General features: G+C 33.2%; 3 protein-coding genes across 3 annotated transcripts; 2 read left to right on the top strand and 1 right to left on the bottom strand.

Annotated features, from left to right (window-relative positions):
- LOC129320442 (serine carboxypeptidase 24-like) lies at positions 1-7,765 on the top strand. Its single transcript, XM_054965902.1, has 9 exons — positions 1-451; positions 4,586-4,693; positions 4,793-4,888; positions 5,189-5,281; positions 5,368-5,450; positions 5,548-5,945; positions 6,041-6,136; positions 6,640-6,745; positions 7,380-7,765. Exons 1-9 carry the CDS (start codon positions 196-198, stop codon positions 7,521-7,523), a joined length of 1,380 nt encoding a protein of 459 aa, XP_054821877.1. The 5' UTR covers positions 1-195; the 3' UTR covers positions 7,524-7,765.
- Positions 7,766-7,977: 212 nt separating this feature from the next.
- On the bottom strand, positions 7,978-13,065 carry LOC129320443 (nucleoid-associated protein At4g30620, chloroplastic-like). The gene is made up of 7 exons (XM_054965903.1): positions 12,831-13,065; positions 12,078-12,235; positions 9,771-9,871; positions 9,634-9,673; positions 9,010-9,081; positions 8,462-8,518; positions 7,978-8,373 (listed from the first exon to the last, which is right to left on the bottom strand). Exons 1-7 carry the CDS (start codon positions 12,919-12,921, stop codon positions 8,299-8,301), a joined length of 594 nt encoding a protein of 197 aa, XP_054821878.1. The 5' UTR covers positions 12,922-13,065; the 3' UTR covers positions 7,978-8,298.
- A 1,739-nt stretch (positions 13,066-14,804) lies between these two features.
- On the top strand, positions 14,805-17,607 carry LOC129319846 (uncharacterized). The gene is made up of 4 exons (XM_054964926.1): positions 14,805-15,678; positions 16,484-16,554; positions 16,658-17,048; positions 17,147-17,607. Exons 1-4 carry the CDS (start codon positions 15,565-15,567, stop codon positions 17,339-17,341), a joined length of 771 nt encoding a protein of 256 aa, XP_054820901.1. The 5' UTR covers positions 14,805-15,564; the 3' UTR covers positions 17,342-17,607.
- Positions 17,608-18,317: the final 710 nt, after the last annotated feature.

Below are 18,317 nucleotides of genomic sequence, written 5' to 3'. Positions count from 1 at the left end.
CCTCGTAGGACCACACACACACACCCCCTCTCTCCCTGATTATCAGGTTATGCTCTCGTGTCGTTATATATATATATATATATATCGCTGTGCCTACACACGCACACACAAATCCTCATCTCTCTAGTCTCTCTCTGTCTCTCTGAGCAGGTGAGAGAGAGTAGGGATTACTGTGGTTAATTAATATATAATATAATGGGATTTGAAAGAATAGTGTGTGTTATTATGTTTCTGTGGTTAGTACTGTTATGGCTTTCTTGTTGTGGCTCCTCGTCGTCGTCTCTGGAGGGAGATAGAATAGAGGAGTTGCCGGGGCAGCCGCGAGTGGGGTTCAGTCAGTTCTCCGGTTACGTGACGGTGAACCGCCGGCATGGGCGAGTTTTGTTCTACTGGCTCACTCAGGCCACCTCTTCCCCTCACAGCAAGCCTCTTCTTCTCTGGCTCAACGGAGGTTAGTTCTCTTTCTCTCTCATCACTTCTTTTTGACCATATAAATGGTGAAACTGCAAACATACTCTGCAGCATTATTTTATGAACATTCTGGTTTTTGGAAGCTCTCTGGTTTAATCGTTCACGTTTCTTTCAGAGTTCAGACCAGTGGAACTGTGTTTACGCACACACACACACACACACACTCTTCATCTCCCTCCAGTCCCTTGCACAAGGCAAATTCTAAAAGTTTTCTTTTGTTCTTAATATAATACAAGACAATGTTAGAGTAATTAATTTTTTATAAGCGATATAAACCTAAGCAAAACATATATGCGCGCGCGCGCTCAAATATGATTATTGAAGGACTGAGAAAAAAGTGAGTTTGTAGAGGTGCTGCAATGCTAGCTTTTTCATATTCATCATGAGCAATGATGTACTAATTATTTAGTTAATATTTTCTATCTTTCTATTATCTACTATCTATTAGTATATAAAAAACCCCACGCGTGTGTGCGTGAATCCTTTTTGAAATATCATTTTGATTAAATTAAATGATTCCATATATTTATCAATGATATATATATAGAAAACAATAAGATTACTATACAAAACAATAAAATTAATTAAAAAATAAAGACTAGCTTAATTAATACTCATTTGGTCCTATATATAATTAATTAAAGGACAAAGAGATATTTGTTTTAGTTTTATTTATAAAACACTTCAATGATTATTGTATCTATTTTTACTCTTTTATCTTTATTAAATATTTTGAAGATTATTGAATACTATAGTATTTCGTTTTTAAAATATGTATGTTTAATAAGGATAAAGTTGAAAACTTGTTAAATTTTTTGATAGAGTTAATGAAATTTAAAATTTTTCTTAACTTTAATAAAAAATTAAAAATAACTTATAAATAAGACAAGAGAAGGTAAGATTGATTTGCAATATTCATGTCTAATTGGTGCATTATATTGTTTTTGAGGGCAAGGTGTAATATGTTTTAATGGGAGGAATACATTAATTAAAGAAAAGTAAATTAAGAAGGCTGAGATTATTTTTTCTGATCTTATTTACAAGTTACTTTTGACATATTTCACTGATACAATTTTTTTTAAATCTCATTAACTTTATTTTAAAATTTAATAAATTTGCACCTCTATTTTAATAAAGACAAAAAATATATATTTATTCTAGCATTTAGTAAAAGTAGTATATAAAAATAAATATAAAAAATAGTGGAATATCTTATAAATAAAATGAAAATCAATTTTCTTTTTCTACTCTATAAACAAGATCAAAGGAGTATGTTATACTATGTTAAATTAGCTTCTTCTCACTTCCTTTGAGCCCACACTTAAAGACACATTCACTCGTCCCACATGTTCATCACCCCACTCTCTTAATTGCCTTGCCCTCTTACCAAACGCAACCCCATCCACCTTTTTTGATTTGTGTATGACTTTTTATCTGTCCGGTCCTAAATATAAGACTTTGTTGAGGGATTTATTTGTTTTGTTTCTAATTTCTAAATGTATGACTTCAATCTTTTTTATCATGTTATATTTTTTTTCCATGCATTACCGTTATTAATTTTGTTGTTTTTCTCACTCAATCTCCCACGACATCCTTGTTAAAAAGGAATATTTTAGGGAACGTGACACGTATTTTATACAGAATAAATAATGGTAAATAATTAACTCAAATAATTTTATTAATATTTATAAACTAATTAACTATTTCTTATAGTTAAGACTAGAGGAGTATATATTGATCATCTGGGCAAAATTTAGATAAGTTAAGGTTATTTGTAATTATTTTATTAAATTGAAAAATTAAAATTAAAATAATCAAGCTTGGACTCCCCATCCACCCCTTTGGTACAACTAATAACTAGTCCATGGTGTCGGTATTGAATGTTTGATTTGTACTTGAAGAGACCAGATTTGAAGGTATGTGGGAAACTTTTAAAGTGAGAGGCTTTTAGTTTTTTTTTTTTAAAGAAAATCAAGCAAACTTTGTTTAGTACACTAAATATAGAAATGGGGTGTAGGCTTAAGGGTTCACAAAAGCTTCGGATTAATAATTAATGAGAGGCTTTTAGTTTTTTTTTAAAGAAAATCAAGCAAATTATAAATAAGATTTCATTAATTATATGTTTAAATCTTTCTTCTACTCATTGTCTGCAGAAAATGATGTATGAGGCTTTGCTAATAGTGGTTTTTTTTTTGGGCCAAAAAAGGCTTCATTAACAGATAATAATTTATGAATGTTTCTGCAAAAAAATTTTAAGCCTGATATTTGCTATGATCCTAGTAAGTTTCAAAACCCAACTCATTTAAATTTATTGCCAAGAACATTTTTTTTGCACAAAATAAATATTATAATTTCATTCTTATGATATGATGGTAATAAGATATCACCTACGTTCTTATTTATAAGATAGAAAAAGAAAAAATTTTTATATTCTATTATAAATCATATTATTAATTTTTTATTACAAGTTTTTTCTCATATCTCCCATTAATTGTTGGTAGAAGAAAATATGTTATTCATATATATATATATATATATATAAATAGAGGCAAAATTTGAAATTTATTAAATTTTCAGATAAGATTAATAAATTTTAATTTTTTTTAATTTTAATAAAATATGTTAAAAATAATTTATATCATAAATAAAATTAAAGAGAATATTCTACCACAGAAGATGAATGTAAGGAAAAGTTTCAACTTTCAACATTTAATATCATTGTGTCACAAAAGCGGACCCCTACTTCAATATAAAAGCAACACATTCTGTTGATTCTGTTTATATTGGAGTCCAATCAACCTCTCTTTATATTCCTTTGCATGATTTTCTGCAAAAAACACTCTTGTTCTGACCTTATAAAATATAATAGAAAACATAAAAATTTAGAAATTCTCATGCAAATCCGTCTCAAAATTTTTAGGTCTAGAATTAAAAGAACTATTTCATATAAATTTGTTTAAAATAAAAGGGCACTTATTTTAACAATTAAAGAGAAGTGAATAAACTTATTTGGATCTTGAATTTGAATTTTGAAATATGTATATCCAGTAACATTAAATAAATATGCCTTCTGATTGGTTAGAATAGGAAGTGGTAATAGTCCAGGCTTTCCAAATGGGTAATGGAATCAAAAAAAAAAAAAAAACGCACAAAGCAAAAAAGAATACATGCATTCATGTATCATGTATGTACATCCATACATACACCTCTCGAGCTTCACAATTCCTCCACCGATAGCATCTATTATTCCCTGTTTGGAAGAGACGCATTCATCGAGTGGAGAGACGAACACAAAAAGTTACACGCTTCCTCAGTACCCTTTTCCCTTTCTCTTTCGTTTTATCTTCGCATTTTGGATATGAGGGAGAAAGAAACAACGATCAACAATGCAAAGGAAGCTAGCTTTTCAATTTTGTCGCTATAACAAAAAAGATGCTCTGCTCTTGTTCTTTGCCTCTGTTTTTACTTCAATCTTCAAAGCACGCACGTTCAGGGACAAGAGAGAGAATCACATGCTGCATTATGACCCTGTGGGTGTGGGGCTACTGAAATTCGGTGAATTAGATGCTTCGAGGCCTCGTGGACCAGCAATTTTGTATTGGTCCTCGTCCTTGACATGAAGATTATCAGTGGAAGGTGGAATTTGAGTTAAACAAGGCGTATGTATTTTATTGTGGAAATAGTAAAAGTTGATGATTGCTTATTCGTTGTTATCGCTGAAATGGCTTCTATGTGTTCTTGAAAATGACACAATTAAATGGACGTTTAGTCAGATGTCTTGCTACTCAGTAATTCCTGATGCCCTATGAAGCACCCATAGTTAAAGAACTCAGGGCTCACAGTTTCTGACACAATAAATGCAACATCCATGTCAGACCATATTTTATACATGTATGAACATGTGTTTCAAGTAAAAAAAAAAAAAAAAAACCACGTAGTTGGAGAAATAAGTTGCATTGATTACAACTGATAATTTGTATATATTCATCCCTCATCGTGTGATTTTGCAGAGCTCATAATTCACATTATTATCTGTATCAGATCTATAAACATAGGACTGCTTAAAACATTTATGTACAAAGTTGAGTGTTTGTGTGTATATGTTCTGCTTCAGGGCCTGGTTGTTCATCTATAGCATATGGGGCATCAGAGGAAATTGGTCCATTCCGGATAAGCAAAACTGGTTCTTCTCTATATCTTAACAAAGATGCATGGAATAGAGGTAACAATGGCTATCATTCAAGTAACTGACTTTAACTTTATTGTAACCATAATCTTTCAGAATAACAATATCTAAAAAGACAATGTCACTGGTCTTCAGAAGCAAATGTCCTCTTTCTTGAATCTCCTGCTGGTGTTGGTTTCTCCTACACAAATACAAGCTCGGACCTCAAGACTACTGGGGACGAAAGGACAGGTATGAATTTGATGCTCATCGCTATCATCACCATTTTTTTGGGGACAAGAACCCTATTTTGGAGCTGGAAGCCTGGAAGGGGATATTATTTTCAACTTGATGCTATAGAGATATTTTGTTTCACTTTACAATCTTTCAAGATTTAAAAGTTATCTGAAATTCAAATGAAACTACACTCTCAAATATTAAAGTGATACAAAAGACGTATGAGTATTGAATCAATAGAGCTTTTCGCTTCTTATATTTAGTGGTGGCAAGTATGTTGGTGATTAATTTGAGAACTCCAACTTCGTAATACAGCTCAAGATGCTCTGATTTTTCTAATTAGATGGAGGTCAAGGTTTCCACACTATAAATACAGAGAGTTCTACATCGCTGGAGAGAGCTATGCAGGTAGATGAACGCCACCACCAGCAACTTACTGTTTTTCAAAAAATCATACAAATAAAAGTTAATATTTCCATTCATCTTCTGTTCAGGGCATTACATTCCCCAGTTGGCTAAGAAAATCTATGATTATAATAAAGCAAAGCCCCAGATCATTAATCTAAAAGGGTTCATTGTAAGTCAATTACCATGAAACCAATATCTTCATTCTATTCTACCACCCAAAATTATATTCTGTTAGTAATAATATGCATGCAACTCTAATAATTCAGGTAGGAAATGCTTTGACTGATGACTACTATGATGGGGTTGGAACTATCACATATTGGTGGAGCCATGCTTTGATATCTGATCTCTCATACCAATCAATCCTCAAATACTGCAACTTCACATCAGAAAAAGCTTCCAAAAAATGTGACGATGCAGTGAGTTATGCGGTTAACCATGAATTTGGAAACATTGATACATACAGTATTTATACCCCTCCATGCCGAACATGGCATAACAATACCTTAAGGTATATACGGTTCAAGAGTACAATCTTACATAGGATTTCAGGGTATGATCCATGTACGGAAGATCATGCAGAGAAATATTATAACCGTCCTGAAGTGCAGAAAGCAATGCATGCGAATGTGACAAACATCCCTTACAAATGGACTGCTTGCAGGTTTCATCCTGACTTAGCAAGAAAAATAAATCAAAATTCTTCTGTCTAAATTTTCTAAACAAGAATTTTAACATGCATCTTTGTCGGTTGTACAGCAAGGTGCTCATAGAAAACTGGATGGATTCTCCAGTTTCTGTATTGCCAATATACAGAGAGTTGATTGCGGCTGGTTTAAGAATATGGGTTTTCAGGTATAGTTTCACTCGTTAATGTTATCGCATGAAATAACTTCAGGTAATTGGTCGTAAGTTTCGACCACGTGTGACCTATGTATGACATGACTATTTGACCCACCTGTAGAATTGCCAGTAGAGAGCCTTCAGGATTAAGAGAGATCTCCACTTTTGCAAACTTTCTTTAGGTGATTAACATAATTCAATTACACACATACATATTAGGATCCATAACAATCCCCAAATCTTGTTTGCAAGTGGTAACATGACAATAAGCTCATTATAATTGACATTACTTAAATTGAATGATTATGGAGAATATTAGATGGATTTGGTCTATTAAAGAAATGAAAATTGAAGCAGTCACAAATATACGCATACATGTGAGGGGTGAACCCCTTTGAAACTGCGCCTGAAATGTTGCCAATCCATTCATAATTAATGTTGTCTATGTATGTTTAGTGGACAAGGTTTACTCTCGAGTTTCTCTGATCAGAGTCATTACCTTTGTTCTAATGCAGCGGGGACACAGATTCAGTGGTTCCAGTAACAGCCACTAGGTTTTCCCTCAACCATCTCAACCTCACCGTTAAAACTCGTTGGTATCCATGGTACTCAGGTGGACAGGTATATCACCAAGCCTCTAACACATTAAATGAAGTCAAGAAATGAAATAATATTTTGATCTTTTGCATCAGTTTTAATATTTTAAAAATATGTGAATGTCATTCAAGGGCAGCCTAGATAATAGAGGTGAAATATGGTGTAGATGGAAATCAAGATAAGAACCACATCATACTAAAAGTTACAAAGTAATAAATATTTAAATCAGTCAAAAGATTGATGTTACCAAAAGGTAGTTAAGTCGAGTAAAAACTACTTTAAGTTTTCATAAAATAAAATATCAAAGTCAAGCTATGTTGAATTTTTATTTTTTATTTTTCAAATCTTGGTAGCAGAACTGCTTTCCTCTAAGGTTCGACAATGTTGAAACACGACGATAGTATCAAATGTTGGCTATCGTTAAGAAAACATCGGTATTAAAATTTGACTCACTCAGAAGGAAACTCAATCCTCCCATAATTGGACTTAGAAGCTTTTAATGCTCAAATTATAAAATATTTTGTAGCGGATTAATCTGATAGAAACTAGAAAGCACGCTTTAGCTTTGCAAATACTAAAAATGAAAGTTTATGAATATCTCCGCCTTGTTTTCCCCCTTGTTAATGGCTCCTATTCTATTTCTCCTGTGGTGTTGTAGGTGGGCGGATGGACAGAGGTGTATGAAGGGCTAACCTTTGCCACTGTGAGAGAAGCTGGACATGAAGTACCCTTATTTCAGCCCAGGCGAGCACTCACACTCTTCAAATCTTTCTTGGCAGGCAAGGAGCTACCAAGATCTTAAAAGTTCAAAATGTTACTAGTGAAAAAGTAAATATCATCAGTTATAGTACAAGCAATTGCATTTGGTCCCATGCAAACAATGGGTAGAGCAGCCTTAATAAGAAATTAGCAACAATTCATTCAAGCTGTAGTTTGTGGTTTGTAAACGCCATTGAATTCACTTATTGCCCCCAATAGTAAACGGGCAAGCTTCATGTTCAGACAAGAAATTCATTGAATGTTGAGATAATGTTTGTTCCCAAAAAAAAAAAAAAAAAGTCTTGATATATAAAATGTTGAGGAAAATGAATTTTAAAATTCTTACCCCTTTATCTAGAATGGAATCTACCCATGTAGCAGTAGAAAGGCTAATGAAATCAATTTTCAAGGTCATGAAGACACCATATGAGCAAACAAGTAATCAATAACAGCACCAATTTTTTCCCCATTTACAAAGAACACCTAATATCATATACTAGATTCTAATTCCAGCGTCCTCATTTTCATGACTTCCAACTAGGCAAGAAACAATCTCAACGTTGGTCCGGTTTTCCTTTCTTTATGACAAGACTATATAGAGAATAACAGGACTCAAGATTTCCATTCAACAAAAAATGGAGCGGGGACAAAGCATTTGCTTTTCTTTTCTCACACAATTTGGAAGGATTTCAGGCCTACATTACTGAATAAGCAAGATTGAAACTCCATGGTAATAGTATGTCAAGAAATAAGCATTCTTGCCATGTGTTGTAAGCAAAATTGAAACTCGATCCCATACTCCAAAATATATATTTATCTCACTTAAAACCTTCACCAAGACCTGGTGGCATTCCTAAGCTCTGTGCAAGATCGTTCATTCTTTCCTTCATGGCCTGGAAACATAAGCAAGACTGAGTTTTTCAATTCACTGACCAAAGATGCAACCAGATTTTCAATTTCTCTTAATATAAATAGTCTTACCTGGACACTCTTCTGATGGGCATCCTTGTATGCCTCAGTGATTAGAAGTGAAAGTTTCTGCGACCAAAAGATGGCTAACATCAATAGTAGTTTACTTTGGCATTTAAAATCACGTTATGGATGATATAAGTAACTAAATTTAACACGTTAAATAGGAATGATCTTATATGACCATTACTACAAATTTCAGGACGTTTAATTCAACAAACAAAGCAAAAACACTGGTATTAAAGACAAAAGTGTGCAATTATGAATATGGAATCCCTGTCTAGATTCAAATTTTACGTGTCTCCCTAATAATGTCTTCCAAAAATTCATAAGATTCCACTAAATGCTTTTGGAATTCTGTTCTTCAGTCTTGACATGCAAAGAGACAAAGGAGATCTTGCAATGCTATATTACACCTTGCACTGCTAGTGCAGAAAATTCAAGAACCTAGAAACATCTATTTTAAAGTCTAATTGCGCAGTTTGATCAATGCTATATGATATGATATGACAGAGAAACCACAGATGATTACAAGTTCAAGTTTTATATTGTATACTCACTTCTGGTCCCAATTCCATGGCAGCTTCAGTAATTTCTGTTCGTACAGGTTGCTGATTCCCAGATAGTGTTACCTAAAAATTAAACTTCAATAAGGGTAAGTTAAAAAATGGAATCAAAGTTACATGATGAAATATAATGTATTAATAATGTGGTTCAAGACATCATGATGATGATTTTTCCCCCTTTCTGGCCTGATGATGAAAAAAGCTAAACAATAAACAGATGCAGACAAATATTCTCTCTCATGGAAAAACACTCTGTATTTCAACCAACGACAAAAAAACATAAGAACTATATATAAATATATAGAGATTCCTTCTTTTAAGTTAAATAGGGAAAACTGTGGCAGTATAGGAGGGAAACTCAAAAAAAAGGTTAAGAAGTAAGAACCACTCCTTTATGGCCATAATGTAAGAACTGCTTAAATATAAGTTAGTTTCATACATATATATAAATTTGAATAAATTTCAAATAATTCTTAGTAGGTCCATAATATAATTTTTAACTAGTTTAATATCATCTATAGTTTGGCATAAAGCAATCAGTTAAAACAAGTATATAGAAGATGTTATCACAAAGCACAAGGTAGAGAGAAGGAGAAAGCCAGCAAGCACACATCATACCTTTATTAACTCACCCTCACAATAACCATCAAACTCTGCTCTGCATAACAAAATAAAATGCAGATAACTTCATTGCCAATGTACCTTTACTGCAGACAAAAAAGGAAAGCTACAATGATTTTAAAGGAAAGTCATACGCAGCAAGTTCTTTTTGCACACGCACAGCTTCAACTTGGACAACCATTTGTGCCTTCTTCACAGTTTCATAAAGATTTTGCATGTTTCCAAGAATTCCAGCCTAAGATTAATCAGATGTGAAGAGAATTTTAGTCAATTATTAATAATAGGCTCAATCACATCAGAATTAGATTGAAAAACATACACAACATACCAACCAGGAAAAAAAAAAAATACCGCTCTCTCCATTGAATGAAGAGAGACATAAGGGAAGAGCAGAATAATTAATCTTAAACCTAAAATGCTACTACAACAACAACAACAAGCCTTATCTCACCAAGTGGGGTTAGTTATATGAATTGTACGACGCCATTATGCTCTATCAATGACCAAGACTTGGGGGTATTTTGTTAACAACTTCCTTGGACGTTCCCTTCGGTCTTCCTTTGTCTTTTTTTACAAGGCTCGAGACTACATGTCCCATTATCCTCATTAGTGACTCCCATGGTCTTCTTCATACATATCCGAATCATCTCAATCAATTTTCTATCATCTTTTCTTAAATAGATGCCACGCTTACTTTTTCTTGCATATACTCATTAAAAATTTTACCTTTTCGTGCATCCCACACATCCATCTCAACATCCTCATCATTGCTACTCCAACTTTATATTCTTGTTGTCCTTTTAAAGCCCAATATTCATTGTCATATAACATGGCTGGTCTTATAGTAGAGGGATAAAGATGATGGCTAAGTGAGAATATTAGAAAGTTACTTGGGCATCTTGTTGGGTATATGATTATGAAGTCATTCAATGAACATCAAAGCATCTATCTTTTTCTTAACGATTTCTTGAAGTAAAAGATAAAATGTTGTCTAGTCCCTCAAACTAAAACCTAGTGTGATGATCTTATATGCAATCAGGTACAATCAAACAAGTCTCAAACTCAAGCCTTTTCCCAATTATGAATACAATTTCTTCTTTCTCGCATTGGTCTTTTGGTTATAGTTGCAGGTTTTTCAGGTAAAATATAGAACACGATTTCCATGTATCAACTTTTTTGGCTACATAACCAGAACATGAGATATAATGAATTGGAATGTAGTTTTGTGCGCTAAGAATGTATATATTCTAAAAAGAAAACTTTACCATAGTTATCACATATGGAGATCTGAAGATTAAAATACAATGATTGCAATACATGCCTTCATTTGTAATGAATACCCTAGCTGCGAAATTGAATTCCCCCAAAATAAGACAAGAAACACAAACACAGGGAATCATAACCTAAGTGTTAACCAACTCTAACCTAGAGCATGCTTGGATTAGTTTCTAAGTTAAGTTAGAACAGACAAAACTGAGGTTAGAACATAAAAAGCTCAAAAAATATTGTTTGGATGAGCAAAAAATTCCAACTAAAGTTAGGGTGTAAATGAGCATTTTTCCCAAGCTATGATACATAGCTTCTCCATTTACGTTGCCATTCAATGCTTTCTCTCACTTCTCATCTACTAACTTGAGCTCCTGCTTTGCTTCATTGATTATTTTCTATTCATTTACTATTTTTTTTTCTGTTCATTCATCTATCCACCCGAGCTCCAGCGTTAAATGCCAAAAAGTATAAAACATTAACACTTATTTTTATTTTCTGTTCATTTATTATTTAGATTTTCCATCATGTCATTTTCCCTCAACTTTATAGATTTATTTTATTTAAATTTAAGTTGTACAAAACTAGAGTGGATTTTTTTTTTTCAAAAAAGTCTTGCTTTCAATGAATATATATATATATATATATATAAAATAATAACTACTTGTGTATATATAACATAAAACTGAAATTGTATAAAACTTGATTTTTAAGTTTAATATTTTTTACTTATTAATTAGTCAAAGACTATATATAAAAAAATTCATGTTTACTTTTGCTATTAAATATTTTAACTGACTTTTGAATCAAATTATCCAAACGAATTTTAATTTATCTAACTGACTTTTAAAAAAAAGATATTCAAAAATAAATTACGTTACATTAACTGACTTTTTTTCTAACCTCAGTTTGTTAATTTTAGTTGAATTCTAACCTCAGCTGTAAATTTTTTAATCCAAACACACACCTAACCATTATGATGTCAGGTGGGGAAATGGCGATCAAAATACAGTCTCTAGATAGGTTTTGTATATCTGTCTTCCTAAGAAACTTTCCAACATCATAGAAGTTGTCACAAAGAATGAGAAATAATTTATCTATGAATCCCTTGCTCTTTAGAAAGAAAATTATTCTCAAATCATGAATATTCTGCCAATCCTGTTAACTTGGCTAACCTTGGATGGCGCGTCATCACTTTTTTCATTATTGTCTTTCTTTCCACCAAATAGTCCATACACCCGGAGACATCTATGCTGCTCATGCCCAACTTTTCGACGATCAGGCCGAGATACTATCTTCATATCAACAAAATTTGCACTGGAATTCAAGTTACCTGAACAATAACGAATGATGATTAACTTTGGGAATATGACAAGAATATAAAACCGAAAAATTAAAAGCAAGCATGTAACATGCTTTAGCCTTACATAACCTATTTCTTGATAGCTTCTTGTGATGCTTATGTTCTCGACTAAAGGGAATGCAGATTATAATATTAACTATATATTCCAACAGAAAGGTCAAAATGTTTTTTTTTTTAACCATAATGCTTGTATCATTATTTACAAAATAACTCTGAGTCAATTGAGAGTCGTCAGCATCAGGAATCTGATGGCTTGCATCAAGAATTAATTTAAAAACACCAAATAAATGAACTATAGAGAAAAGAGTGTGCACTGCACCCATTGTACTCCAGCGCATTCAAATCAATACAAACAAGATAAAGAAGGAAAGAAAGACATTAAACTAAGAAACACCCTCTACACTAATGTTGGGGACTGATACCGCAGACCTAAAACCCAAGCATTTTTCATTTCATAGTTTTTCACCCACCAAGAAGCATGTGCCCACGCAACATCTTGAAGAAAAAAGATCCCAACTTTTCCAAAACAACGACCAGCTGAGAATATATGGAGAGGATGACTTACAGAGCGAAGCAGATAAAGGGCAGAGCTTTTTCCAGTCATTTTTGGCATGCGGGCTAGAGAGCTGACCAGTTAGAGAAACCGTGGACGCCATTGGCTTCCACTAGCAAAAGAGAAATTCTTAGAGTTTGGGTTCGAACTTCGAAGAAAGAAGAAATTAACTTGGGGGATTTTGAAAGAGAATTCAGAATGGGATAAACAGGATTTTTTTTCTGCCTTCATACCTATGTGGTATTGTACTGTATCGGATTGGGAGGTGGGTCGCGAGTCTGGATTATTGTCACTACGGTTTCAGGTTATTTTGTGGACGGACCAATTATAGAAGACCATGTCATACTTTTGGACTGGGGTGGCTTTACTCTTTTCTGGACTGGGCCGACGTAGGGCCTTAATATTATACTATAAACCTTTTTTTAATTTGATTATTAAAAATTATTTGATATTAAAAAATAATAATTTGATTCGATTAATAAAATATCGAGTTTGCTCGAATTGAGTTCTTTAAAATTTTGATTTTTTAATTTGATTACTTAATCCCAATAAAAATATTTCCTCTGAAATAATCGTTTGGAAGCTCGTTAATGCATTGAAATTTGATTTTTTTCCGTAAAATAATATGATTGTAAAGCTATTTAGATCGTATCTTTAATAAGAAAATAATATTAAAAATATTAATCATCATTATTAATTAGCCTTAAAAAATTATTTTTTAAATTTTTAAAATAAATATATTTTTTAGAATATAGTATAATATTCAGGTGTCAATTTAATAATTTTTTTTTCAGATTTGTTAAAAAGAAAAATAATATTATTTGGTGTATATAGTTTTGATTTTGTAACTAATCAATCCTTCAAATTTTAGTCATTTAATCCATGGATCTCAATATTTTATGACTAAATTATAACTCTCTTTTTTTGTTGCTAAGGTATTCTCATAGTCGGCAATCATGAAATTAATCTTTTAAAAAATTTGAGTACTATTTAAGGAATTATTCTCTTCCAAATAATGTTTTTCCATACATACCTTCAAGTATCAAACCCTGAATAATGTTTAAGGAACTCAGATCGCTACTATCCATATTACATTTACTTGGTAAATTATAACTCAATCCTTAAATAATTATATAAATTTTTTGAAAATGTAAAAACTAATTATTAGAAATTTTGAGGGATAGAATTGTACGTGTCAAATTTTAGAAACTGAGCATTTGGTTGTCTAAAACAAAATGAAATTGAATATGCACTATTTTTCATTTTCACTTTTCTATCACTTCATATTTCATAGTTTTTTTCTCTCTTTCATTTTCATCCCTCTACGTTAATTCAGATCATATTTTAATTTATTTTATTCTCTCTCAACTCATTACATTCTATTCTAAAAACCAAATGGGCATTAATTATTATTAAATTGATCATTTAATCTCAATTATTTTTCTGTAGCCTCAGTCTCTCTAGCTTAAAAAGGGCTGCAAAAGCCAAAGCCCAAGAGGTGTCAGCATTCTTTCTTTCTCTATCACTTGTTTGCTTTTGTTGCTTAATAGCCCTGTTCCCTTGTTCTGTTCGCTCCTCTGTAATTTCAGGAGCTCTGCTTTCTATTCTTACTTACCACCGTGAGCGGGCCCCTACCTCTGCTGCCCCAAAAAGCATCCATCGATCTGGTTATCTGGTACCTATTTAATGAAATTCATTCATGGCAAAAGCATATAGCATCATCTCCAAAAATATGTGGCAATGAAAAAAAAAAAAAAGACAGGCAGATTCAATGTAGGTGTGATGGTGGAATCTTTCACTCTCCCATTCAGGAAGATGATGCGGCAAACATCAAACATTAAATATGAGATAGTGATTCTCAAGACAAGCCAATAAGTGTACAGGGCAGATTTCTAGGATCATTTCCAATGGAAAGATGATGGAGGTAGGCCGAATAGGAATGCTTTGTTTATTTTCCTTCTTTCCTTTTCATCATGAAAAAGATTATTGGGTTTCCTCCAGCACCCACCCAAAGGCATTTGCGTGAAAACTGAGAGGCGCAGCAATGAGAATGGAATCATCTTTAACGAGAGGGGCAAACAGCAGCGTAAAAATCCAACTCAGCCCCTTAAAATAAGGTGAGACCGACAATTAATGTCAAGTGTTACAGAAAGCAAGAAAAACTGTTCGTCCCATTTACCTGCTCCCTGCTTTTTTATTTTCCTGCCCCTATCTTCCTCTCTCTCTATCCAGAAATATGGAAATTACACGCATTCTTCCGCGAGCTACTACGTCTACTACTATCCCAAGTTCCACTCCTCTCATTTTTCTGTCTCTCTTTCTCTCTCATGAATGGCCCAGCTGGACTAAGATTTATGTGGAAGAAAAAGAAAAAAAAATGAAAGAATGGGAAAGAAATGAAAGAGAAGTTTGGGCGTGTCTTCAAGTCTCTTCCAACCATAGCCACCTTACATTACGATCTCTCTCTCTCATAGGGGTCATGTTGCTGTTACCCGAAATACCCTTTCTGCAAGCCCCCAAAAAATCCCATCTTCATCACGGTCCTTCAAAAGAACAACATTTTCTACAGAGTTATGAGGGCCTTTTATGTCTCTCTTTGTCGTGGTCAGAGTTTCACAGAGAAACCAGGAAAGCCAGAACCTCTTCTTTCTTTTCTCTCTTCTGCCTATTTCTATCTATGCTTTTCCCCCATAGCTGTTCGTCCTAGGGTTTGGGGTTGTGGGTTGCTCTGATATTCGCTGATCTGATGAAGAAGATGAAAAAGATTGTTTCTTTCGAATCTCCTTATGCTGTCTGTAACGATCAGAGGAGTAAGTATAGGCATCAAAGCCTCTTGCAGGACTATGAAGAGTTGCAGAAGGTAATACTTCATTTAGTTTCTGAAGATTCATGATTCGTATTATGGGTTTAATTAGATCTGCTATTCTTTATTACTTTGTCTACTTTACCTCTATGCTATTTGTTGTTGTCATGTTGATAAAACGACATCCATACGTTTCAATCTGCTTAGTTAACAATTTGTTTGTTAGGGCGGGTAAAAGCTGTTAAATTTACAAACGAGAATTTTGATCTGCTGGGTTTCTTTTTCCTTTTACCATAGGGATGATTTGGTTTGATCTCTTATGTTTTTAGAATTTCTTACTTGCTGTTAAGCTCCCTAATAAATAAGAGGTTTTTATTCCACAGTTGTGACTTTATGTTTGAGATTTCAAGCTAATTAGTTTTTTTTATGTTTCTTATTAGGGCTTTTTCCCCCTGAATCTTATATTTATCCAGTCTGTATTAGAACTTCTGCTTTGGACTAGTTTTGCTAAGAAAACATGTTTTAACAAAATAGTATCTTGAATTTTGTTTGGTGTGTGAATCTTATTCCTCAGGTGTCTGGAATATTAATGTGTCTACTTTATAAAAAAATGATTATGTATATTAAATATAATCAGTATTGGTATGTTCTTTAGAACATGCAAATTTGAAATCTGAAATATATCATAGTAGGTTACTAGTTAGTTATGGGGTAATTAAAATCCATATACCAAAGATCATCATTGTTTGTTTTGCTGTACTTGTGTTGCTAGTTCAGTAATGCAGTTTTATGCGCAAACACTATATCAGGCTCACTATCCGTGAGTTGGAAAAATTTTACTCATGATATTAAACATGTTCAGGAGATGGAAATCATGAGAAGGAAATTGCAAATGTTGAAGCAAAAAAAGCTGATGCTGTCAACAGAAGTTCGGTATAGTCTTGGCTTCAGAGTTATTAGTTTTGCTTATCGATAATAATTTTTAATTCCCGTACAGTTTGGTTACTCCTCTTGACTATTTTTCTTGCAACTGCAGATTTTGTAGGCAACGATGCAGATACCTAACGAGAAATCCTTCTTCCAAGCTCCAACTAAAGCAAGATGTTTCCCTGCTGCAAAATGCTAAAATCCAAGCTTCCATTGTCTCTAAGAACAGAAAGTTCAGTAGAAAAGAGTCCAGCTTGCACCACCGTATCGCATCTCGTTCATCAGCAGAAGAAAGGATTTCTAATGGGGCAGAGGGTAAATCACAAAAATCAGCACATATGTTCGATTTAAACCGGAATGCTAGGAATTCTACCAGAAAAGACACTGTTTTTCTCAATTCTGCTGTTCAACTGTTTGACTTGAATCAAAATGATGGGATTTACGGTGGGAAGGAAGTAACAAAGAAGAGTATAACCCTGTTTGACTTGAACCAGATATCGGTAATAATTAATTGTAGAGTGATTTATTTGCATCTGTGAGTCCTTGTTCGTTATGATTGTTGCTGGCTTATATCTTGATCTGTAATGATGAAATGCAGATAGAGGAGGAGGAGTTGGTGGGTGACATTGGGCACATGAAAGGTGAGGAACGTAAGAGAAGTACACAGAAAGGCGCAAGCGATGAGCAGCACAGTGATATCAAGTTATCAGGTTGTAGAAACATGGGAAATGGATCAAATAGGACAGGGAAGAGGAAGATTTCATGGCAAGATCAGGTGGCATTAAGGGTTTGATCATGGTATAGTAGGCAGAATCTCCTGCTCTTTTGGAATGTTATAGACTTACAGTTAGACAGGGTAGATTTTCTAAGCTCTGATAGTTTTATGTTCTTGTGTAAAGTATATAAGGTACTTTTATGCATATACATATAGAGATGAAATGGGGAAATTCTGCTCTTGACAGTAATATCTCTCTTCACTGTTTGTTTAGTCTTTATTGATACTATGCCCAATGTACACCGACGTAGAATTATGATTATTCCATTCGTCTTTTGGCCAAATTTGAAGACTGGCTTTGTGTCTATGTTGTCTGATCATCCATGAGCTTTATTAGCAGCTCTGGCCAGTATATATTTCCTTACTGAAATACACAGCAAACAGCAAAAGCAAATAAAATTAAGTGAAATCACTTTTCTGCTACAAGTTTTGATTTTCCAGCCACTGATGCTTTGGGGAGGGATTCACTTTTCTGAGACTCCTTAAGCCCCGGTAGCTTGAAATTATAGAGAAAGAAATGGAATTGGACATGAAATTTATTAACATGCTTGTATGGTATGCAATAATTATGATTCTTTGGAATTTGAATTCAAGAAAATTTGGCATAATTCAATTTCATCATATGTATCATGAAATTTAATTTCATGGTTTCCTTTTTCCAGTTTGCCCCTTCTCCCTCCTCTAATAAATCTTTTTTAAATTTTAAAAAGGACACTTTAGGTCCCGTTTGGTAGTTTGGAATTATGGAGAAAGAAATGGAATTGAACATGGAATCTGTTAACATGTGTGTTTGGTATGTAATAATTATGATTCTTTGGAATCAGGATTCAAGAAAATTTGGCAAAATTTAATTCCATCACATGCATCATGAATCCAATTTCATGGTTCTCTTTCTCCAGTTTGCCCCTTCTCTCTTCTTCAATATATTTTTTTTAATTTTAAAAAGAACACTTTAGTCTTTTCTTATTTTAGGTACTTATATTTTATTAAAATT

This window comes from Prosopis cineraria, unplaced genomic scaffold, assembly GCF_029017545.1.
Source record: "Prosopis cineraria cultivar Desert tree isolate PC_DT_omini unplaced genomic scaffold, ASM2901754v1 PC9, whole genome shotgun sequence".
In the NCBI taxonomy this organism is placed as follows: domain Eukaryota; kingdom Viridiplantae; phylum Streptophyta; class Magnoliopsida; order Fabales; family Fabaceae; genus Prosopis; species Prosopis cineraria.
The sequence above is the reverse complement of the archived record's forward strand: the minus strand, read 5'-3'. Positions and strand labels throughout refer to the sequence as shown.